The 27127-nt window shown below is 35.3% G+C and overlaps 1 protein-coding gene across 1 annotated transcript in view; it reads left to right on the top strand.

Moving 5' to 3' along the window:
* Nucleotides 1-27127, top strand: part of LOC130010785 (anoctamin-4-like) — a 97468-nt gene that overhangs the window by 40308 nt on the left and 30033 nt on the right. The window contains exons 7-11 of the mRNA XM_056098828.1: nt 3379-3434; nt 8825-8926; nt 15712-15873; nt 24555-24653; nt 26988-27118. Of these exons, the coding sequence (XP_055954803.1) occupies nt 3379-3434; nt 8825-8926; nt 15712-15873; nt 24555-24653; nt 26988-27118 (550 nt within the window). The remainder of the gene's footprint in view (nt 1-3378; nt 3435-8824; nt 8927-15711; nt 15874-24554; nt 24654-26987; nt 27119-27127) is intronic.

A 27127-nucleotide genomic window follows, 5' to 3' on the forward strand; every position in this document is an offset into this window, starting at 1 on the left:
TAAAAACCCATCTAAATTAGAAACAGGAAGTTTTCAGCTCCTAATTATAAAATAGAGCAGTTTAGGTTGAAATACTCTAAAAATAATATATTGAAAGGCAAACATGCACAGTTCCTAGCTCTTTAATCTTTTTGAATATTTGATTAGACTCCAATAAGGTTTCAGCCAATCGAAAGTGTCCTTAATTCAAATAAGCTTGGTAATAAACCATCTGGTTTCCCCTTGTCAGTGGTACAGGGCGGAGTAGTGTCCCCATGTCAGTGGTGCAGGACAGAGTGGTGTCCCCATGTCAGTGATGCAAGATGGAGGACCTGTCTAGTCATTTGGATGGTACATGTACGAAAAGCCAATGTCCTGTCTACATGTTGGCGGGCATGTTAAAGAACTCTTGACAAGGCCCATCTTCATTAGCCCAGTTGGTGCAAAAAAGTAGGACGTTAAATCCCATTTCTTTCTTTTCATCAGTGTTGGATGTCGTGACGTTGAAATATGCCACATGTATCTCTTCCTATTCTGGGTTACGGATGTATGCTACATGTATCTCTTCCTATTCTGGGATACTTCGTGTGTCGTACGTCTGCTTGCTGTCATTGGCAGGTGTTGTGCGTGAGGTTGGGTATGCTCTCTATTCCTATTCTGGGATTTGTGCGGTGTGTCTGCTTGCCGTCACTGGCAGGTGTTGTGCGTGAGGTTGGGTATGCTCTCTATTCCTATTCTGGGATTTGTGTGGTGTGTCTGCTTGCTGTCACTGGGGCTCTTGTCGTGCTTATGCTCCTCCTATTACTTTATTCTTCTATCATGGCGTTGTCAATGAAATTTTCAAAATTTGTCCAGAGGGCTTGGTGTTTTGACCTCTGGCTACGATTGATTGCCTTTGGTTTTTAACGAGAAATAGAAATACGTTACAATTCTCTGATTAATCGTAGATTTTATAGATTTCAGTATATTTTACAGTTTCCCAGTTTTACAGTCGTAACCAGATTTTTATTACTTACCTGTTCATATAATATGATTTTATGATGTAATTTATTCTATTAGTTGATAATGAATAACAGTTTTTGCTTATTTTTTTTTTTCATATAAATACTATATACATGTAGTTTTTATCGAAATGATTTTATTCTTGGTTTATTGAATGAATTTTCTTTGTTTCTGTAAGCGTATTATAGCAATTGTAACCATATGTATATATACATTTTGTAGCAATATTTACATATAAAGTCTCTGAAAGCCGTTTGAAGGATTTTTAGTCCCTTGCAGGCTAAAATATTATGAAAGCTGAATCTCCAAAGGTATATCAGTTTAATTATGAATCGAAAACTTAGAGAGATATGATGAATTGAAAATGTTTTAAAGACATAATGAATTGAAAATCTAGAAAGAAATAATGAATTAAAAATTTAGAAAGATATCATGAATTGAAAATTTAGAAGGATATAATGAATTGAAAATTTAGAATTATATAATGAATTAAAAATTTAGAAGGATATAATGAATTGAAAATTTAAAAGGATATAATGAATTGAAAATCTATAGTATATAATGAATTAAAAATTTAGAAAGATATAATGAATTAAAAATTTAGAAGGATATAATGAATTGAAAATCTAGAAGGATATAATGAATTGAAAATGTTATAATGAATTGAAAATTTGGAAAGATATAATAAATTGAAAATCTAAAAAGATAAGATGAATTGAAAATGTTATAAAGACATAATGATGAATTGAAAATCTAGAAAGAAATAATGAATTGAACATTTTACAAAGAGATAATATGAATTGAAAATTTGTCAATTTGTCAACTTTCAGCGTCTTCTGCACAATAGTGGTCTCTACTCTTTAATCTGGTTGAATGCAAGCCAGAAGATTATCCACGATTGATTGATATTTTGATTTAGGTTTAATGTGGATTAAGCGGTTGAAAATTTGAGATTGTCAGAAAAATATAAATGGCTTACAAAGACTTTATTTTTAAAACTAACAAATTTTTGATAATTTAGTTTTAAATTAATCAATTATTCTTTTAACCCTTTAGGTGCCAAATTGCAAATGGTTTCCAGAAATCATATTTGGGAGAACTTTTTACTAAGTACCTCGTCCCATCAGTTTGCAGTATTTTGGTTAATGATGTTAAAATTGCCCAACATTGTCATAAATCCTTAAAGCTCCCACATTTGGCAAAGGATATGATTTCTCTGTTTCTTTTTAGATTTAGAAAATGATATTAATGGTAGGTTCCCACTTACGATAGGATTTATAACCAAGCATTTGAACATTATGCTTGGTCATATATGCCTCCTATTGAAGATTATGCTTGGTCATAGATTGTCCCTATTGAGTCCACGATCTGCTAGGTTCAGATACGGCCAACACGATAAGACCTGTTTACCGTTCCAAATTGAACAAATCAAATGCTAGGTTCCCATTGTCGTGCGATGAGCTCGGTTAGGATTGTTCCTAATGAGTCCATCATCAGAGAGAGGCCACTGGTAATATTTGGCAATGGAAGTCAAAAGTCACTGGGAATCTGGCACTCAGCAAACCTCGGCAAATTACAGTACCCTACATCGACATACAGCCGAGGCTAGGTGTAGGGTACTGTAATCTGCTGAGGTTTGCCAAGTGAGGGATCTGGTACCTAAAGGGTTTAAAAAAAAGAAATTAGTGAAAATATACAGGACCTTAATTAGTTGTACTAAATTTATTAGCATGATTGTTGCATCTATTTATAGCAAGATTCATTAATACAGCAATTAATATTTCATTTCATATATACCTGGCCCCAAGTTCACAAAGCATTCTTAGATTTAAGTTAAGAATTTACTCAACTTTCAATCACTGTTTATGAGAAATATCTTTGATCCAGAAACACAAAAATTTGCACATAGTTTCTTATTGATGTATTTGGTACATTAAAACAAAAAATATTTTATAAAGGGCTATATTTTTGTTAAAATAAGGCAAACAATTTCGAGTAAATTCTTTACTTAAGTTTGAGAATGCTTTGTGAACTCGTGACCTGAACATTTTATCAGAACTTTATGTTAATTAACATAATATTAATTTTAAAAGTTTTATTGTAAAATTGAAATGATATATTGGCATGAATTCCCATGTGTTCATCATTTTAGAAGTTATTCATATTTGCATAATATTTGTAAATAAATGAATCAGCATGAATCATTCAGTATTTTTGTTTCCATATGAATTAATTAATTAATGAAATCATTAAAATCTAACACATGTTCATTAATACGCATCTTGTTTCTCATTCAAATTCATTTAATCTTTAAAATTGTTTGGGAAAGATATTATGGAATTGTGTTCATTTATTTTTGCGACATTTAAATGTTTTGCGTATTTTTCTCTTTATCAGATGAGGGGAATACAAATGGTCATCCAAAAACTAAAATTGCCAAGGATGGAACAGAGGTATGATGTGATCTTTTTATTTTTAGTATTTTTTTTTGTTTTTTTTGTTTTTTTGTTAAATAATCAAAGTTTTGTTGTGTTCCATTCAATGGCACTGTCTTTAAGAATGTTTTTTGGTTGCTAGGTGTGTGAATTTTGGTTGCTAGGGGAGTGAATTTTTTTTGGTTGCCAGGTGTGTGAATTTTTTGGGTTGCCAGGTGCGTGAATTTTTTGATTGCTAGGCGTGTGAATTTTTTTCGTTGCTAGGTGGGTGAATTTTTTGATTGCTAGGTGTGTGAATCTTTTGGTTGCCAGGTGTGTGGATTTTTTGGTTGCTAGGTGTGTGAATCTTTTGGTTGCTAGGTGTGTGAATTTTTTGGTTGCCAGGTGTGTGAATTTTGTATGTACACAAATAACACTTATGTGCATGTCCACCTATTCCTATCTTACTGTTGCAAGTTTTATGAATTCTGTTAACAATGAACAAAATTCTGTTCATTTCTTCTTTCGAGTTCTTCACCTATCTTTAAGAATGTATTTTGTGTTTATTTTAAATTTGTTATACTAATATACCCCTGTATGGATTCAGTATAAATGATGATTTCTATGTGTTATACAATATACCCTAGTATAATCTTATATTATAGTATGAATTCAGTATAAATGATGATCTGTGTTATACTAATAGTAATACACACCTAATCTTACATTATTGTATGAATTCAGTATAAATTCCTTCCATTGCTAAAGACCCCTATGCGCAACTGAATTATTGAAATAAAATTGAACCATATGTTGGTCCATAAATGAACTAGTTTGTATAGAGTGGATGTCAAACCCCATATCTCTCTCTCTCGCCCTCTCTCTCTCTCTCTCTCTCTCTCCCCCTCTCTCTCTCTCTCTCCCTCTCTCTCTCTCTCCCCTCTCTCTCTCCCCCCCCTCTCTCTCTCTCTCTCTCGCGCTCTCTTATTGTATGAATTCTCTAAGTTCATGATCGGAAGTTGATTCACTTTTGCCAGTCATGAATTCTGTGGTTGGCATCTGATGGGGAGGGGGGGGGGTGTCTCCTACCCCTCCCTTGAACCGACCGCTTAATAATGTTATTTGTAGCTACATTAGTCGATTTACCCAGATGTAATTATTTCCCTTGATAGCGTCCTTGTCTAGGAAGTCACATGTTTCATTGGGAAACTGGGAAATATTTGAAAATCATTTCTGGGTACACCCCCTCCATTAAGTAGATTTTAAGATTGATACAAACGTTTCAACTTTGAAGTCACAAACGGTTCAACTTTGAAGTCATATATATATATATACAATGTATATATCTCCAAATCACATTGGGGTTCACGGTGGCTAAGTGGGTAAGACGCTGGCTCGCTAGCCTGGAGGTCGAGTGTTTGATCCCTGCATTTCCGGCATGGTTCCCCTATGTCAGACTTTTATTTTGTAGAAGTAATGTCTCGGTGAAATTTACCTTTCGTTATCAAGTTAGCCCATGGGTCATTCACTGTATAAACCTCAAAAGGAATGGGGATCGATTAAAAAGGGTTACGCGTCCGGATAAGCAGTTTTTACGTTCACGTCCAAACGACTCAGTATTTTGAGCTAAAATTTTGAGACGGGGTAAATACACCATTCCTCTATATTTTGGCGTTTAAATTTTATAAGTACTCAGACTTTTATTTTTGAAACTCTGTTCAAACCTTGATAGTCCCTTTAATTTAAATGATTTCTGATCAGTTGAGAAAAATTGACATCCATGAGATTTTTATTACATCATTTTGTTTATTTCACACATATGTGTTTATGTCTTTATTGTCAACCCTCTGTAATATACTACCGGTATATGTTAAAATCAATAAAGTTTATTTGAAACAGTCTGTTACTCTAGGTTTATATGTTTATCAAATTATTATATATATTTCTCAAAAAAAGGGGTTTATAAATCTATAAAAACCATCTGTTACCACACAATTAAAACAGAAATTAAAACTCAAGTCGGTGTGAAGTCTTTCACATGTTGAATAATTAACCTGTTACAAAATGGATAAAATATCGTTAAGACAAACAAAATATGGAACGTTAGATGATTCAGGTGAAGTTGAAAAGGTAAAAATCTAAATTCATTAATTTTACGATGATTTGAAAGATAAATGAAGAGTCCAGGGGAAGAACGATTTAAGTCACATTTTTGCCTTATTCACGTAAAAGGCAGAACAGTCTTTTGGACGAGAATGCTTAACGTGAACAGAACAACGAGTGGGTTTAATTACAACTTCAAAATGATGTTTAATACGAATCATAATTACCAGTACAACAACTGACTTCTTCTTTTTAGCCAAATTAAGGTCAAATAAAGGGTATGATGGGCGTATTTGTCCAGGCGACCATTTTAGAAGAGCCTTGGTTCGATGTGACTCCGATCATTGTTACCTGAAATTGATTGTTCCTCAGAAAGCTTAAACAATTTGCTACCAGACGGTGCCATTAACTGGGGTTTGTTGAAAAAGTGACTTAGATTGTTCTCCGATGGAGCTCTTCAATTGAGTAGTTGGCTGGTGATACCTGGAGCCAACTCCTGAATGGTATGCCCCTTATCTTCAAGTTTAGGGCCTAATATCAGAAAGGAGGACATTTTAAATACTGTAAATAAAGCAGGTGAAATAAAGCTTTTATTTAAATTAAATATAAATCTGCTACGTTAATTAAGTTTGGTGTCCCATGTCATATGTCCAGTAATATCCACGCTTTGCATGATGATTTCCTTAAATTACTTTTATAATTATTTCTCTATAGAATTTGTACGTTGTCAGTTCTATTTGTATAGAATTTGTATGTTCCTAGTGAATACATGTTTGTATAGAATTTATATGTTCTCAGTGAATACATGTTTGTACGTTCCTAGTGAATACATGTTTGTATAGAATTTGTATGTTCCCAGTGAATACATGTTTGTATAGAATTTATATGTTCTCAGTGAATACATGTTTGTACGTTCCTAGTGAATACATGTTTGTATAGAATTTGTATGTTCCCAGTGAATACATGTTTGTATAGAATTTATATGTTCTCAGTGAATACATGTTTGTATGTTCCTAGTGAATACATGTTTGTATAGAATTTATATGTTCCCAGTGAATACATGTTTGTATAGTATTTGTATGTTCTCAGTGAATACATGTTTGTACGTTCCTAGTGAATACATGTTTGTATAGAATTTGTATGTTCCCAGTGAATACATGTTTGTATAGTATTTACATGTTCTCAGTGAATACATGTTTGTATGTTCCTAGTGAATACATGTTTGTATAGAATTTATATGTTCCCAGTGAATACATGTTTGTATAGTATTTGTATGTTCTCAGTGAATACATGTTTGTATGTTCCTAGTGAATACATGTTTGTATAGTATTTGTATGTTCCCAGTAAATACATGTTTGTATAGTATTTGTATGTTCCCAGTAAATACATGTTTGTGTCTAGTGATGTAAGTGTGCCATGATGAAATGTACACAATATAGTATCTCGTTGTGATTATGATAATGAGAATCTAATAATTGTGATGTTTTTCATTGCTTGTTTACATAAAAGTTTTTCCTTTCTGTGCATTTGTGTGAAGTTATCATGCATGCTTATGAAGTATGACATACCCTCCCTATAATGTATATATATATATACCCCTCCCTGTATTGTATACACACTGTTATACCCTTCCTGTATTGTATACACACTGTTATACCCTCCCTGTATTGTATATATATATATATATATACCCCTCCCTGTATTGTATACACACTGTTATACCCTCTCTGTATTGTACGCACACTGTTATACCCCCCTGTATTGTATATATCCTGTTATACCCTCCCTGTATTGTATATATACCCTGCTATACCCTCCCTGTATTGTATACACACTGTTATACCCTCCCTATATTGTATACACACTATTATACCCTGCCTGTATTGTATATACACTGCTGAGTGTTATATCCTTCATGTATTGTACTGTATGTACCGGTACTGTTATACTTATACCCTCCATGTATTGTACTGTATGTACCGGTACTGTTATACCCTTCCTTGTATGGTATACACACTGTTATACCCCTCCGTGTACTATTGTATATACATTGTTACATCTTCCTATATTGTATATATTTTATGTTGTTTGTCATTACATCATACATGTATGTTTACAATGTACTTATTGTCCCCTACAATATATATATTTTTTTTTTTACGTCGTTATTTTATTTCAAATTTGGTTGACAACACTTGGTAATCATCACTAGGATTTCAATCAATCTTGACCTCTTTCAACTTGACCTCTTGACCTCTTACATCTTGAATTCAGGGAGATGCTGTAAGAACCATGCTCCCAGTACACAAAATATTTTCAGACTTACGAATTTACTCAACTTTCAATCACTGTTTATGAGAAATATCTTTGATCCAGAAATACAAAACTTTGCACATATTTTCTTATTGATATGTATTTGATACACTAAAACAGCAAAAGTTTGATAAAGGGTTATATTTTAGTTAAAATAAGGTTTATAGTTTTGAGTAAATTCTGAACTTAAGTCAGAGAATGCTTTGTAAAACTGAGGCCTGGACTCTCAACTAGAGTTATTCAGGGTAAAATCTTGGTTCATCACTTGGACCCAGAGAAAAAAACGAGCAAAAGTTTAAAAGAACGTCTTCCATTGGCAAAGTCATGGCCTATTTTTTCTGAGAATCTGGGCATAAGATGTGCCGGTTTTTGAGAAGAATCTTGGGATTTTTAACATACGTCAAAGGTAGCAACAAGGATAGTTATAGGCTCTAAACTTCAAGCCTAGTTCTCAGTGGAGCTGACAAGGAAAGTGATGTTTAGTCATTTAGATCGGACGAAAAATCGAGGTACATTTGTGTACCGGGTTGCTCTTTTCTCTAAAGAAAAATGTCTAATCACTTGGATGGGATAAAAAGACTGAGATCCTGTGTACACATTGACATGTACGTAAAAGATCCCTTGACAGTTGGAATTTAATGTAAGAGGAGGCTGTAGCGCCACTGCCCAGACAAAACTACGCTCATAACTTTATGGTGTATGCCTGTATTCATTAGCCCAGTTGGAGCAGAACAGTAGGACGTTAAACTCTGTTTCATTTTATCTCGAAAGCTTTCAGCTCAAATAGCTTTAAAGTTTAATGGATTAGTCCCGAAATGACCCAGTTTGTGTTGTGGATGTTAAACCCATTTACCTCTCCTCTCCCTTTAATGGATGGTTATTTATCAAGGACTTGAAAAACTGAAAATTTGAATGCTGAGAGTTGTCAACCCCAATGTATCTTTGTTGCTTGCCATTCATGGATCATGTTATTTTTTTTTTGCTTAAATCTAAATTGTGTGTCCCTCAAACAGAGTTTCATACCCTACGTAGACGGTGTCGACGATAATGAAGATATTGTTCTATTAAGAAATTTTGAACAGCAACAGCAACGACATGGTTCGAACAGTTTTAAGGTGAAATCATGTGACTGCTCTTATCCAATCAGCTGTCATAACACATCTATTGTTTCTAACACTGTAGATGCATGTTGTTATCTGTAACTTCATTGGTTGAAAGCTAATTGTCATGATTTTTAACTTGCTCGCATCACAGATTGGCTAGAAGTCTTTAATAATTGTAAGGACGATTAAAATCATTTTAAAGGAGCTGCCCCAGAGAGAGAGAGAGAGAGAGAGAGAGAGACAGAGAGAGAGAGAGAGGTTTAACATCCACTTGACACAAACCAGGTCATTTCAGGACTAACATATGGTTCAGTTTTATTTCAATATTTCGCTTGTGCGTAGGGGTCTTAAATCCAAACGAATTATTGAAATAAAATTGAACCATGTGTTAGTCCCAAAATGACCTAGTTTGTGTTAAGTGGACGTTAAAACCCACTTCTCTCCCTCTACACAGATTACCGATTTTAATAAAAACCCGAACCATATGTCAGTCCCAAAATAACCTAGATTGTGTCAAGTGGATATTAAACTCCATTGCTCTCTCTCACTCTTTCCCTTTGAAATCTTGGACAGCTCTTTCAACTGATCAGTAATTTTGCACCAAGTGGCTATAGCGTATTATTTTTTTTTAGCTCACTGTCACAAATAAATTTGTCTGACATTCAGAATGTTATAATGACCTAAAAATGTTAGCATGTGAAATATGATTATAATTTAGAATATTAGATTGAATTATTTTTATTATGCATGTTTACATTATTGTCTGCGACATTCATTTAATTATTTAAATTTATTTTAATTTTTTTATTGCATGGTTGTCAGCGTGATGAATATGTAAGCTATGATTATAGTCTAGTAAACCCCAAACTTCAGCACTCCCTTTCTCAACACTCATTAATCCCTTGCTGTTAACCCTATGGTACCTGAAACGCTGGAAACTGTCTGAAACGACTTTTCCTTCTAATGTCCCAAACTTCCAGTCACATAGCTATGTACTTCCAGTCACATAGCTATGTACTTCCAGTCACATGAATGTATCAAATAGCTATGTACTGCCAGTCACATGCTTAGATCAAGTAGCTATCTATTTCCAGTCAAATGAATATATCGAATAGCTGTGTACTTCCAGTCACACGATTAGATCAAATAGCTGTGTACTTCCAGTCACATGATTAGATCAAATAGCTGTGTACTTCCGGTCACATGATTAGATCAAATAGCTATGTAATTCCAGTCACATGAATATGTCAAATAGCTGTGTACTTCCAGTCACATGATTAGATCAAATAGCTATGTACTTCCAGTCACATGATTAGATCAAATAGCTGTGTACTTTTTAAAGACCATGTGTGGTGGTGTAGAGAACATTAGATTTGAGGTATTTCGCAGATGAGCTAAAAAAATGAAATGTTAAAAAAAATCACTTTTCTCAGATTTATTTAGTGAAGTGTATATAATAGTTAATATTTACATATACACCAGGTGCTAGAGGGTTTAATTTATCTCTGTACCATTTTTCTGCGTTTAATTACCTCCCCTTAATTACTTACAGACACATTCCATTAATCTTTCCACTACCTTCAACACAGTTAGTGCTAAATGATAAGGCCAGATCAATTTTTTGCTATAGGTCACAAAATGTAAACAGGGCTAGTGCTAATCCCAACCCTAACCATGGACCTTGCCCCAATGCTCACCCTAACCCAAACCTACAATGTTGCCAAGAATCACGTGTCCTAACCTTATTTATATCCCAGTGACCTTGACAAAAATTGAGATGGCATTAATAAATAGATTTAGTCCCTTGAACACACCAGAAAGAACAACTTTATAATGAACAATTTGATGATTTTTAAGGGCTGATTTTGTTGGGTGTAGGGCAATCAGAGAACTGGTCAAAGTACCTGACACGGGGGGGTTGGTCGCAGCCTTGAAGCCCCAGGGTCTACACTGAACAAAATAACGGAGAAACATCCAGCAACTCGAGTTTTAAAATATATAAAATATCTAATTTATTCTTATCATTTTTTTCAACCGTGAAATTCTGCTCAATCCTTCTTTTTTTTTGGCATTTCTCTGCTGTGTCGTTTATATAAGAATGTATATTTACGTGCAGGTTTATTAGATCGTGAAAGTTTATTGAGAGTAGACATATTTGTAGGCAGGTCGTAGGTTCTAACAGGATATATCAGCTGTATATTCATTCAACCATGTAAATATAGACTTGTATATACATACATATAGTAAATACATCGCTACTCAATAAATAATAAATAACTTTTATATCTTGTAAATAATAAAAAAAATCAAAGAGATGCCCATCGCGCTTCGTCGCCGCAATCCACCCCCCACTTATATGGTGTAAAATAAACCAACATGACCCTGTGAATGCTTTAGACCATAATTTTGTTCAATTTGGGCCGGGTGAAGCTGGGTATTCAGCTAGTTTTACATATGATTAGTAAATACATCGCTACCCAAAATATTTAAATACATCGCTACCCAAAATATTTTTAAAATTACCTCATTAAATGATTTATAACTTGAAAAATGAGAATATTGGATTGTATAAAAAAAAAAAAAACTAAAAAAAAAACCATCGATTGAAGTAATTTATAAAAGAATCCTAAATGAAAAGTTGAAAAAAAAATTATACCATTTGTCCAAATATGATCTAGTTTTTGTTGATTGGACATTACCACAATAATTGTAGAAATATTTTATAATCTCTCTCTCTCTCTCTCTCTCTCTCTCTCTCTCTCTCTCCCTCTCTCTCTCTCTATCTATCTTTTCCCTACATATTTTATATTGTTTTAAACCCCACTTATTTAAGATGTCATGCATATTTCCACTTTCATTATTAAAATATATGATAAAATACCAGCTTCCAAACCACGTACATCCACTCAAACCACATTCATTATTAACTTTCAATTTAAAAACTGATGACAATCTGAGATTTGATCTGTGATATAAGAGTCACGTTGTTGACTGTAATGTAAAGTTAAGAGTCAACTATCCATGGATCAATGCCTAGATACATTGGAGTGTCGCTGAATGTTTAGGGCGTGGTTGTTAACCTAAAACTATTTCACTCTCTATACATATATATATATAAAAAGTCGAATGTATGCTAAAGACAATTAATCTAGGGAGATAGTCGAGGTTGTCAAGTTGAATGTTTGCTGAAGACAATTAATCTAGGGAGATAGTCGAGATCGTAAAGTTATATACTGGGACGAAAACAATGGTTTACATTAATATATCCACATGGTCGTGACACTCAAGAAAGCTGAAATAGGCAGGATACATGTGGTCGTGACCCTCGAGAAAGCTCATATACACGGGTAGTGATTAATGAAGTTTTTAAGTATTAATTTTTAAATCTGTTTTGATATAGACAAAATCAATACCGTTATAGGAGGGAAGTGATTAATGAAGTTTTTAATTATTATTTTTTAAATCTGTTTGGATATAGAGAGATAGATAAAAATCATTTAGCAGAGAGGAATTTAAACCATGTTATATAATATACATGTATATACCCTGTCGTGAAACTCGAGAAAGCTGAAATAATCGAGATACATGTAGATATAGGAAGTTTTTAATAATTAGGATACGAGAGACGGTGTTAATTATTACAAACATGTAGATATTAATCTTTCTGGTTAAATATTGATTCTGGGATGATATTGTGTATAATGTTCTGTTGTATTCGCATGCGACAACAACGAGAGGATTAACGGAAAAAGTGTGATAAGTTAGCGAAGTAAAAAAGGATATGTTTAAAAATGCCTTGTTGTGTAAATAAAACAGAGGCCTACGATATGGATGAAGATAACAAGGATCCTTCTGTGAGGATTTTCATTTTTTAATCAATTTTGAAATTTTTTTAATAATTTATTTTCTTCAGCCTATTTTATTCGGGGGATCACGGTGTTTAAGTGGGTAAGACGCTGGCTTGCTAGACGGGAGGTTGTGTGTTCGATCAATGCATTGGCCGAAAAAGTTCATCCAGATTTTAGGCGCAGTTCCCCCTTTGTCAGTGATGCAGGACAGAGGATCTGACAAGGACAGCTGTCTAGTAGTTCGGATGGGACAAAAAGATCCCTTGACAGTTGGAATTCGATATAAGAGTAGGCCGTAGTGCTGCTGTCCAGGCAAAATTTCCCTCATAGCACACTGTATGGCGTATGCCCGTCTTATTAGCCCAGTCTGGAGCAGAACAGTAGGACATTAAACCCCATTTTAGTTCATTTCTATCGTATATACGTAGAACACAGGGGTTAATAAAAGAGGCCTGTCTATCCGTCACACTTTTTGTTATAGAACACATTAATCTTGTTTGTAACTGGAGGCAGGGCGGCCTGTCATTGAGTCAAGTGGTGTGGTTTGGATTCCACGCTTGTACATGACAAGGAGTAGGGTCGCCTGTCCAAGTTGAATTTTCTCTGGGTCCTCCAGTTTCCTCCCACCGCTACAGACACCTAAATGCAAGCGGATTATTGAAATAAAATGCTAGCTTGTGTCTAGTGGATGTTAAACCCCATTTTGTTACCATGGATATATTCCAATCTGTTTAGAATTATATATTAACTCATAGTTTTCAATGGTTTTTAGATTTATTTGGTTAATGTAAAAAAACACAGTTAAAGTAATAACAATATACATATATTATAATAATATTCTGAGTAAATGTTTATATATTAAGTAATATTTGATGATAGAGTCATTTTATTTAAATATTATAACATATATTATAATAATATTCTTAGTAAATGTTTATTTTGAGTAATGATATTACATGTTTTATAACACTACTTAGTCGTATATATTTATATATTAAATATTATTTCATTATAAAACCAGATTGTTTGACAGATCTACGTTTCAAATGTTTGTTTCTCACATTTTAAACCAGGAAAAATCTTTTTCAGATAAAATACAAAATGATTAGATCATATATCAGTGATTTTAAATCAATATTTTATATGTATTTAAAAATCTCACTAGCCTGCAGGAGGTCGGGTGTTCGATCCCTGCATTGGCAGAGAAAGTTCATCCTGATTTTCCGACGTGGTTTCCCCTTGTCAGTGGTGCAGAGCGGAGGGTCTGACAAGGACAGCTGTCTAGTCCTTTGGATGAGACGAAAAACCGAGGTCTCGTGTATACATGTACATTAGAATGCACATAAAAGATCCCTTGGCAGTTGGAATTCGATATAAGAGTAGGCCATAGTGCCGCTGCCCGGGCAAAATTTCCCTCGTAGCACACTGTATGGTGTATGCCCGTCTTCATTAGCCCAGGTTAGGAGCAGAACAGTAGGACGTTAAACTCCATTTCCATTTCGTATTTAGAAATATTTTAAAGATACATTATGTAAGATTTAGATAAAGAGCTGACCATTCTTGCTATATTAGCTCAAAAATAGATAATGTAAAATAAAATATTGAAAATTTCATTCCAAGTACTTCATTCAGAGCCAAGTTATCACTGTTTGTAGTTTTAACAAGATGTGTGCATAGTGTTAACCAGGGCACTGGTATATTTGAAACAGCCTCGCTTTCCCAATTTTAAATTTTTAAATGGCGAACTGTTCTAATCTAGTTAAAATCTCGAGTATCCCATGGCATCAAGAGTTGATTAATTGGTCTTGTTTTGTTTATAAATACCTAATTAATTATTTAGATAACATTTAAGGCCTAATAAAAGACCCACAATTTGCATATTTAGCTGTTACATAATGTATGTTTAAAGGATTTGAGAGGGGTGTTGATAAAAGGGAGCTCTGTTGCCTAGAACAAACAGAGATGACTCTTTTCTTGAGAGGAGTAGGGTCGCCTGTCCAACCTTGTGGGTTTTCTCCGGATCCTCCGGTTTCCTCCCACTGCTAAAGACCCCTACACATAAGGGAATTATTGAAATAAAATTAAACCATATGTTTGTCCCTGGTTCCTCCGGTTTCCCTCCACTGCAAGCAAATTATTGAAATAAAATTAAAACATATGTTCGTCCCGAAATGACCTAGTTTGTGTCGAGTGGACGTTAAACCCTTATTGTTGACAGATAGACAGGAGATAGAAATATTAGGCCCTGCTTTTTTTTAACTAGAAAATGTATGCATTCTTTTCTAAGCTTATAATGGTAAATAGCCACACAGAACAGGGCTTAGTATTTTTGACTGAACATAGAGAGCAAAATGAAAATTTTTCCCAAGAGAAATAGCATCTTTTACCCTATTCGGAAATAGCCCATGCCGTGTATCTTCCAAAACAAGCGGAAAAACCATTTGCATCATTAAGAAGGCTGATATGCGAGTAGAAATGTTACAATATAAATAATTGGGCTTTTCATGACTGATGCCGACCGAGACATACATGTCAATGATATGTATGTCGCGTTGGATAATATTTGAACCTTTTTAGATCTAAATGGATTCACACAAATGGCTATACAATTGCATAATATTTAGCTTAGCCCCGAAGGCTCCCCACATTCTTTTTATTTATATCTGAAGTAGAGGCTGTCATCTGACCAATTAGGTCCTCTTTTTGGGGAAGTTTTATTCAAAGGACCTAGGATATTAAGAAGTACCCCGAAATGGTAAATAGCTACATGTTCTCAGGCCTTGTTTGTTGATTCAAACATAGGTTCATCTGTCCACAAAAAGGACAGGGCCTTGTTTGATTCAAACATAGGTTCATCTGTCCACAAAAAGGACAGGACCCTGTTTGTTCAATTCAGTCATAAGTCTCTTAGAGAATGGGTCCATAACTATATATTATCCTTTATTGTAGATACCGGCCGTGGAAACATTATATTTCCGTGATGGCGTCAAAAGAATTGATTTCGTTCTGGCTTATAACGACACAGACGCGGACAAGAAAGTTAACAGGCGGAACTTGTTCGAGGAAAATCTTAAAAAAGAAGGAGTTGAACTGGAATATGAAGAAAGACACGTAAGTCTAGTAGAATCCAAGTTTTATTGTTTGTGACATTTGAATGCATTTTGTTGGATGTTGGTTTCTTATATTTATTGTTCGTGTTGATTTAACCCTTTGAACTTGAAACTCCTGAACTGGAATATTGTCAAGATTTTCTTATGTGTTTTCCCTTTGTCATGATAGTGCGGGATAAAGGGCCTGACATGAACTGCATGCACATAAAAGATTCTTTGATTATTGTGGAATTCAAAATAAAGAGTGGGCTGTAGTGGTGGTGCCTGGGCAAAATTTTCCTAATAGTGTACTGCCCAGTTAGTGCATGAAATGAAATGGGGTTTAATGTCCTACTGTTCTGCTCCTATACTGGGCTAATAAAGACGGGCATACGCCATACAGTGTGCTATGAGGGAAATTTTGCCCGGGCAGCGGCACCATCACCTACACTTATATCGAATTCCAACTGCCAGGGGATCTTTTACGTGCATTCTAATATATACACGGGACCTCGGTTTTTTGTCTCATCCGAAGGACTAGACAGCTGTCCTTGTCAGGCCCTCCGTTCTGCACTACTGACAAGGGGAAACCACGTCGGAAAATCTGGATGAACTTCTCGGCCAATGCAGGGATCGAACACCCCAGTTAGTGTAGACAAGTAGGAAGTTAAACCTCATTTCGTTTTGTATTGCAATACGAATATAGTCTACAATACACAGCTATATCTTGTGAGGGGGATCACGGTGGGGAAGACGCCCGCTCGCTAGCCTGGAGGTCAGGTGTTTGATCCCTGCATTAGCCGAGAAAGTTCATCCAGATTTTCCGGCGTGGTTCCCCATTGTCAGTGATACAGGACAGAGGGCCTGACAAGGACGGCTGTCTAGTCGTTCGGATGCGACAAAAAACCAAGGCCCCGTGTACACATTGGCGTGGACATAAAAATTCCTTGACAGTTGGAATTTGATATAAGAGTAGGTCGTAGTGCTGCTGTCTGGGCAAAATGTCCCTCATAGCACACTGTATGGCATATGCCCGTCTTCATTAGCCCAGTTCGGAGCAAAACAGTCAGACGTTAATCTCCATTTCATTTCATTTTTGTATCTTGTGAGAATTTCTGATTACTGTGTAATATTGATGTAACAAGGTTCAAAGGGTTAATTATTAGATGACTGACTGATATTATGTACTAAATATAAATTGAGCTTGTTAATTATACTGTGTATCGGAACCATTATATAGAGAAAGTCAGGAAGTTAGGTCTTCCAACGCGAAAAATATCACTTTTAGTTGGGAAGTTATGGTCTTCCAACGCGAAAAATATCACTTTTACATAAGAATTTACTAGAACGTGAAATGGCAAAAGAGAGAGAGAAATGGGGTTTAACGTCCACTTGACACAAACTAGGTCATTACGGGACTAACACATGGTTCAATTTTATTTCAATAATTCGCTTGCATGTAGGGGTCTTTAGCAGTGGGAGAAAAACCGGAGGACCCGGAGAAAACCCAAGAGGTTGTACAGGCGACACTGCCGTGACAAGGTAGTCTGTCCAGCCTCATCGGTTTTCTCCTGGTCCTCCGGGTTTCCTTCACTACTAAAGACCCAAACATGATGAAGCATATTATTGAAATAAAATTGAACCATATGTTAGTCCCGAAATGAGTGAACTAGCATTCTGGTTGATGTGTGGAATTAACCAATGGAACAGTCTGCTATGGCGAGTTCTTGGCGTGCAATTCACAGACCTGTGAGTAGACAATCACAGTGAAGACAAAGAAAAAGTTGGATTTCCAAATACCCACTTGAAACATCAATGCCTCTTGTATGATCCCTTGTGGGACCACCCACTACAACTGGTCAGATCTTTCATGTAGTGGAGGAGGCCATCGAAAGTATAAAAACAAAATGAAATATAGATCTGTAAGGGGGGTTGGGATGGCCTAGTGGTCTAGAGTGTCACGCTTCGACCTCTAGTTGGCCGGTCACCTCTGGCTTGCGGCTGTGGTTTCGATCCCAGGTGTGAGCGTATGTGGCTTGGAGATAGGGACGCCTTCTCAACCTCGTGGGTTTACTCCGGGTACTCCGGTTTCCTCCCACAGCAAAGACCCCTGCGCGTGCGCTAAGATCATTAAAATGAACTTGTCTGCGATATCACCTTCGGTGGAAGCGGACGTTAAACGCTAAGAACAACAACATAGATCTGAATATTAATAAGTTGTAAGTTGACCCAACTCTCTTTGACGTTAAACCCTATTTCTCTCTGACCCAACTCCCTCTCTATGTAATGGTTCGGTACTGATACTCCTGCATATTTAGTGTGAAATTTTATAGAATAACTACCACTGTTTTATTAACGTGCAACGTAACGACGATGATACTCTCGTCTTAATCAAGCAAATGATTGACTATTGCATGTCAATAAACCAGTATTGTTATTCTATCACTAGTTTTTAGTGTGTTTTTATTTGATTACTAAAGTGTGAAATTTGGCAGAACTTTAAAATCTGTCCATTGCTTAGATTAGCTATAATAATAATTTTTTGGGGGTAGTGTTAGAAGGGATCATGCTGGTAGAATGGTAGGCCACCGAGGTGGGTTGGAGGGGGGCGGGGGGTAATAGTGCTAGAAGGGGTCGAGCTGGTATGGCACTGGGGTGGTATAGTGTTATAGACACTGCAAGCGAATTATTGAAATAAAATTGAACTATATGTTAGTCCCGAAATGACCTAGTCTATGTCGAGTGGTACCAACTTGTTGAGGAACTTCTCCTGTAAATCACTAGAAATCCATCGAAATCCACCTAGGGTTTTAAGAGGTATCTACTTGACATTTTACCATTGGTAATATGAAAACCTTTTTGAGAGAGAGAGAGAGAGAGAGATATGGTTTAATTTTATTTCAATAATTCGCTTGCGCATAGGGGTCTTTAGCAGTGGGAGAAAACCAGAGGACCCAGATAAAACCTACAAGGTTGGACATGCGACCCTATTCCTTGTCATGCACAACTGGGGATTTGAAACCACACCAGTTGACTCATTGACAGGCCATATGATAAGCGCGCACATGCTAACCATTCGGCCATCCAACCTACCATTTTAGCTGGAATCTTATATCCATGGGGATGACACAGACTTAAAATTCTCGACCACAATTTCTGCCGGCATTTTAGATTTTTATCTAGGAACGAAATAGAATTTATTAGTGAAATTTTAGATTTTTATTAAGAAAATCAAACAGAATTTATTAGTGAAATTTTAGATTTTTGTAACCTTATGAAATTTTTATTACAAATGATTATATAGAATCATTACATTATTCCCAATTCTTTACAAAAATAACCTCTAGTTCAGTTTGGGATACCTCTGGTTCAGTTTGGGATGCATTTTGATAGTTATAAATAATTTTGTCCCTCGCCTTTCAGAGCAAACGCGGAACTATTTAAATGGGTTTATAACATTATCGTCCTATCATCTGTCTGTAACACATGTGGTGGAGATGGTTTTTTTTTTTTTTCATTTCTTTGTACAGTTTTCAGTGTCATCTATTTTGGGTGGGTGGAGATCGGGAGGGGGTGTTGTTAAGGTGGGGGACATCAGCTTGATTAGTAATCTTTTAGTTTTAGTATGTTCAGTTTTTGTATTCTATTAACTGGCTTGTTCATGCATTTAGCTTTTATTTATCTTTTTATTTTTTACCCTATTTTGTCCTGTCTCGTCCTTGATTGTGGAATTATGGATCTAAATGTACGGTAAGTAAGCATGCATTATTATAATTAGAATACTGATATTTTAATTGTCAAAACTTGAGAAAGAGTTACACGTATAATCGTGAGAGTCAAGGTTTATTTTTGTATCTAACCCTTAAGGCGGCTTTCGCTGTAACCTGGGTATCATTTAATCTTGTGTATTTAGCACTAATTTCTTTCACAAATTCGATGATTTGGGGTGATTTTAAATGATTTTTACGAATTGTTAAACAGATTTGAAAGAAATTAGTGCTGGATAAACCAGATTAAATGGTACCCAGGTTACAGTTGTTAGTGTCGCTGCCCAGGCGAAAAAAACAAAATAACTGAGGTCCTGTGTACACATTGGCGTGCACACAAAAGATCTATTGACATACGAGTAGGCGGTAGCGCCGCTGTTCGGACAAAATTCCCCTCATACAGTGTATGCCCATCTTCCTTAGTCCTGTTGGAACAGGACAATAACGTGTTAAACCCCATTTTATTTGTAGCCTGCTTCCAACCACTACTAACAAACAACCTAACTAATAGTAACAACTTTTACTAACAGGAACAACTTTTACAAATAGGAACAACTTTCATCAAATGTCAATAGAGACAATTTGCAGCATTGATATAACACTGTAACCAGGGTATCATTTAATCTTGTGTATCCAGCACTAATTTCTTTCACATTCATTTACATGTAATATCCAATCTTTGTTTAAAAATTTGTAAAAACTGTTTAAAGGGACTATCCCGATTTGAACAGAGTCTTAAAAATAAAAGTCTGAGTACGTATGAAATTTAAGTACCAAAATATAGAGGAGTGGTGTATCTACCGTGTCTCAAAATTTCAGCTCAAAATATTGAGTCGTTTGGACGTGAATGTCAAAACTGCTTATCCGGACACGTAACCCTTTTAAGATTTCAGGACAATTTTTTCGTTGGGTGATCTGATAATCGATCCCCGTTCCTTTAGCGGTCTGTACAGTGAATGGCACATGTGCTGTACTTGATAACGAAAGGTAAATTCCACCTACACATTATTCTTATAAAATAAAAATCTGGTTTTATCCAGACACCGTATAATACAGCTTGGGACACCGGTCTCCATTTCCAGATGGAGACTGACGGATTTAAGTTGTTTGAAAACATGTCACATATATTGAGTTAGTTGCTCGGCCCTAAGGTAGATGATTTTAAGACAAATTTATCTCCAAAATATTATCGGAATTGGCCCTTTAAAATCACCATAAATTGTTTAATTTGTACTTGTGTCCAGTTTAAAGCTGACCATTCAATTTTGATAATTAGTCTTTAATTTCTCAATCACTGTTAAAAAATAAACAACCCAATTGATTAATGGTGTATAATGATTAATTTTTGAACAGTGGTCAGGAAATTAAATACTTGTAAATTGGCCACTCATTATCAAAATTAATCAGTCAGCTTTAAACTGGACACAAGTACAAATTAGATGATTTTTGGTGATTTTAAACGATTTTTACAAATTTTTAAACAAAGATTTGATATTAAACGAATGTGAAAGAAATTAGGGCTAGATACAGAAGAGAGAGAGAGAGAGAAATGGGGTTTAACGTCCACTCGACACAAACTAGGTCATTTCGGGACTAACATACACTACAGTGCTGGAGTTTGGGACTACAATCGCCGAACACCGCGGAAAAACACTCTATTTCACGGTGGAATCTTGGAGAATCGCTAGCGAAACGGCAGCTAGCCAAATCACTGCGAAATAGGGTGTTTCGCGGTGAATTATGGTGTTTCGCTTGAGTGCCGATATCATCCCGATGTAAGCATGTTGACGAAAAATGTAATTTATTTAAGTTGAATACAATATATGTTAACCGTTGGCGAGGCAGCTACGGTCGTATTTCTAACACACTGTACATGTATAATGTTGTGCCACAATGTACGTGTATGCAAACAATGAATAACTTACAATTTTTTAAACGTATCATTTCATCTTATTGGCTGCTATCAAATCCAAACTTTAAATTATATTCGATGAGATTTTACACATAACTTCATTACTCGCAGCTTCAGTTAACCTAAATCAACCATTCATAAATCACAGTGCCATACATGTAAATCACTCCTCAATGCGGTTAACCGTACATCATGTGGTCAGAAACGCGCGAAAACATGAGATGTTGGGTTCGACACGGGGACTATATATTCTTACGCTGTGTTACTTGGCGAAAAGTATTTAGCAAATCTTGACTGTCACTGGTATATGATAATAATGTATTATGACGTATTAAAATAATATGGGTGGGAGGGGGTACACTGCGAAAGTCACAAAAGTGACAAATAGAACTTGCAACGGGAGTCGAAAGCGCTTTCAAATCAGACATAAGAAGCTTGTACTTACCGCAAAAATGAAATGAACGCGACACAAGTCTCCGATGTCAGAGAATATTAGTAAAGTATAACCGCTATCAAATCCACACAAAAATCCAAGGCACTCATTTTATTTTAGAAAAGAATAACTGTAGGCTCGATAGAAAAGCCTATTCTTCATGAACCCCAAACCAATGGTAACTGTCAACTTGTATGTTGTCATTCTCGTGCAGATTTGTTTGAATAACAGAAATGTCCCGTGTATCAAAAAATAAAATCGCACGTAGCCACTCTTTGTTGTTTTTATGCGAATTCAATTAATCTAAAAGGGGCTCCGGCGCAATTTAAGGAATTATTTTTGAGCCAATATTAACCATCGCCAATTTTTTAAATCATGGGATAAAGTCAATTAACAAACAATACGGGTCTACTTTATTACAAAAACATTGGTGAACTTACCATTTTGTCTAAAATCATAACGCTAATCAACAAACAATACTATTGTTCTTTATTACAAAAACATCGGTGAACTATATTGTTTTTGTACATATTGTATTTATTTATTTGTTTGTACTATATGTTATACCTGATGAGTCTTTGGCTTAAAGGAATAAAGAATTTGAACTCGAACTAATCGCTGTCGGGATGGCGAGCCAAGCTAGTTGATTATTAGGTAAATAAAACAATATAAACAACCAATGAGTAAAAGTGATCTATTCTAATCAATTAAATAATATACAAGTCAAGTACCGGTATTACCTTAACCGTGGACGGGTTTGCTTGTGGACGGGTTAACGGACACTCAACTTACAAATATTAAATCATCGCAGTATTGGCACTGACTGACGGCACTTCGTGCACGGACTGTTGAGTTCTCGTTTAACTTATTGTGTTAATTTCACTATTGTTTAAAATGTAAACAAAATCTTATCTCGAGTACGTAGTACCGTATATCGAGCTAGTCTAGTAAGTAGTAGGCTAGGTTAATCCAGACTAAAACGAAAGTCCTTTTATTGTATTAATAACATTGGCTTCTGGTAGACTCGATTGTCATCTAAGGGATTATATTTTCTTTACGCGGTCTATTTATAGAACAGTAAAACGATTGTAAATATTGGCGCGATAAAAATTTAATTATAAGTCCAAGCTATTGTTGATAGAAAATAATAATGATTTACGTGTATCATAGATTATATTAAGTAACAATAGAATGAAAATACTGTTTGTTGTTTTTCGAGTTTTAGGTCATTATTACTTATTTTATGCATATTTTTGGTATGAAATTTTTTGGACCAGTAAAATCTCATTCGGTCCAGCAATAGTTGGAATAATACCTGCCCAAATGTCCAGTAAAAAAAATATCATTTCGCATGGACTGCAGGGTACATGTATATGCAGTAGGAAATCGACAAGTTGGACGTACAAAAGAATGGAATCATTCAGAAAGTGTACTCAAAATAAGTAAATTATAACGGGGTGAAGACGAGAATTAACACACTCGTGGATATTGTATAAATATATGAGGCGCATGTAATGTACACGTATGTGTGTGTGAAATGGCTTTATTCAATATCTGCTCCCACCGAAATGAATTGGGTGACATAAAGTAGATGTATATTGTCACAGCGGATATTATTTGCCGAGTAAAACAGCGTAAGAATATACATGTAGTCCCAATCTTTTGCCGCGTTTCTGACCACGTAACATACCGTTAAGCGACCCGCGGAGTGATTTACTGTACGTGCTGTATGGATAATTGATTTAGATTAACCGAAGCTGCGAGTAATGAAGTAATGTGTAAAAGCTCATCGTATATAATTTAAAGTTTGGATTTGATAGCAGCCCCAAATTGACGGATTACATCTAAGTTATAAACGAAGATGAATTGATATGTTTAAAAAATTGTAAGATGTTCATAGTTTGCATACATTTTGGTCGGCGTTATGTTACGTATGTATAAAGTGCATTGGGGAAAAATTCCTAACCGATACAGAATGCCGGTAAATGTCTTCCCGAGATTACCTAACTCATTTGTTATTCAAACCTGCCTGTACATTATACATGTACACGTTTCCCGGGAGCATTACTATATTACAACTCCTTTAATTTATTATAGACAATATTAGTTCGACCCTAGCTTAAGGTAGGCTCTCGAATTCCTTGCGGGAAGCACGGCAAAACACGATGTATTCTTATCGAAACACGGTGAATTCCTAGAGAAACACGGCGAATTCCTAGAGAAACACAGTGAATTCCGAGCGAATCTTAGAGAAAAATCGCCGCGGAATCAAGCGAAATTCCACCGTGAAATCTAAGAGAATTCCGAGAGTTTTTTTTCACCGCGTCGCGGCGATTTCGGTCCAAAAAATTTGGGAGGAACTGTATAGTTTAATTTTATTTCAATAATTCGCTTGCGTGTAGGGGTCTTTAGCAGTGGGAGGAAATCGGAGGACCCACGAGGTTGGAGCTAGATACACAAGATTAAATGATACCTGGGTTACAGTGTAAAGTTTCATTAGTAGATATCATCTGTTTATAAAGTGAACAGTATTAGTTTTACAGTGTAAATATCTCCACATATTAAAACCCAGTTATTTCCCTTTATTTCAGCGTAATAAGAAGGACAAGTTAAGGTTTGTAAAGATTCACTGTCCGTGGGAAGTATTGATAAGTTACGCAGAAGTTATGAGTATGAAGATGCCTTTAGCTGTAAGTATTTAAAGATACATTATGGGAGATTAGATGAAGAGCTGGCAGTTCTTACTATAATATTTAAAAACTAGGGGCTTGTGTTTCATCAACAATAGCTAAGTAATAGTTGTTGGGGCTTGTATTTCATCAATAATAGTAATAGTTGTTGGGGCTTGTATTTCATCAATAATGGTCATAGTTGTTGGAGCTTCTATTTAATCAATAATGGTAATAGTTGTGGGGGCTTGTATTTCATCAATAATAGCTAAATAATAGTTGTTGAGGCTTGTATTTCATCAATAATAGTAATAGTTGTTGGGGCTTGTATTTCATCAATAATGGTCATAGTTGTTGGAGCTTCTATTTAATCAATAATGGTAATAGTTGTGGGGGCTTGTATTTCATCAATAATAGCTAAATAATAGTTGTTGAGGCTTGTATTTCATCAATAATAGTAATAGTTGTTAGGGCTTGTATTTCATCAATAATGGTCATAGTTGTTGGAGCTTCTATTTAATCAATAATGGTAATAGTTGTGGGGGCTTGTATTTCATCAATAATAGCTAAGTAATAGTTGTTGAGGCTTGTATTTCATCAATAATAGTAATAGTTGTTAGGGCTTGTATTTCATCAATAATGGTCATAGTTGTTGGAGCTTCTATTTAATCAATAATGGTAATAGTTGTGGGGGCTTGTATTTCATCAATAATAGCTAAGTAATAGTTGTTGAGGCTTGTATTTCATCAATAATAGTAATAGTTGTTGGGGCTTGTATTTCATCAATAATGGTCATAGTTGTTGGAGCTTCTATTTAATCAATAATGGTAATAGTTGTGGGGGCTTGTGTTTCATCAATAATAGTTAAGTAATAGTTGTTGAGGCTTGTATTTCATCAATAATAGTAATAGTTGTTGGGGCTTGTATTTCATCAATAATAGTAATAGTTGTTGGGGCTTATATTTCATCAATAATAGTAATAGTTGTTGGGGGCTTGTATTTTATCAATAATGGTAATGTCTGTTGGGGGCTTGTATTTCATCAGTAATAGTTGTTGGGGCTTGTATTTCATCAGTAATAGTAATAGTTGTTGGGGCTTGTATTTCATCAATAATAGTAATAGTTGTTGGGGGCTTGTATTTCATCAGTAATAGTTGTTGGGGCTTGTATTTCATCAGTAATAGTAATAGTTGTTGGGGCTTGTATTTCATCAATAATAGTAATAGTTGTTGGGGGCTTGTATTTTATCAATAATGGTAATGTCTGTTGGGGGCTTGTATTATAGTAATAGTTGTTGGGGCTTGTATTTCATGAATAATATTGGGGCTCACCAGAGACTTATGTTGAACTTTGGGATTATGCAATAAAATGATACATGACAAGAAGTAGGGTCGCCTGTCCAATCTCGTGGGTGTTCTCCGGGTTCCTCCCACTGCTAAAGACCCCTACGCGCAAGCAAATTATTGAAATAAAATGGAACCATGTGTGAGTCCCGAAATGACCTAGTTTGTGTCGAGTGAGGTTTGGTTTAAATAATCAGTGTCTTGGTATTGGGCAGATCATTGACCCCTTGGGTTGGAATCCTGTGTGCTTAGTCAATCGGATGGGATAAAAAAAACTGAGGTCCACTCACTATCACATTGACCTGTACATTATACGTTGCTTTTCTGGCGAACCGACGAATCTGAAATACTTAAGTATAGAGAATTATGCGTTTGAAATTTGCGCTCTGTTGTTATCTCTATGTCCATTAAATAATAACATTTATGTAAATGGCGGCCGGTGTCCTGATGTGTATGTATGGAATATTAAATCATAAATAAATGTTAATGTTTGATGAGTACAGAGATAACAACACAACACAAATTTCAAACGCATAATTCTCAATACTTAAATATTTCAGATTCGTCGGTTCGCCAGAAAAGCAACGAAAAATGCCTATTCCAATCTGATTAAAATACAGATCTATATTTCATTTCGTTTCTTATACTTTCAATGGCCTCTACTACATGAAGATCTGACAAGTTGTGGGAGGTTGCATCAGAGGTCATTTGAGCGACATTTGACTCTATGGCGTCAGAATTTTGATTAACTAATCAGCGTTGATGTTTCTACTATGATACCCACAGTTCCGTGCAATGCACTCAAAGAACTTATCGTAACAGACTGTTTGATTGGCTAATCCCTCACATCATTCAGAACACGGGTTATATAACAACTCTTCCAGTGTAGTAAACAAAATATGATCTGTGTTTTAATCAGATCGAGAACCATTCCAGTGAAAGACCGTTACTATTTGAGTAAATGAAGGAAGAAATTATTTATTTATATTTTGAATATTTTATGTTTTTGTAGATGAATGATTTAGATGAAGAGACCACAAGCTGCTGGTCAAAATGTCCGACACCGTTCGATCTGGACGAGGAATATTTACCTCCCGTACCTGATTATTTTACTGCAGCTTTCTCTAGAAACAGACTGGATAAGTAAGTCTA

Source organism: Patella vulgata, chromosome 2, assembly GCF_932274485.2.
Source record: "Patella vulgata chromosome 2, xgPatVulg1.2, whole genome shotgun sequence".
NCBI classification, from domain to species: Eukaryota; Metazoa; Mollusca; class Gastropoda; family Patellidae; genus Patella; species Patella vulgata.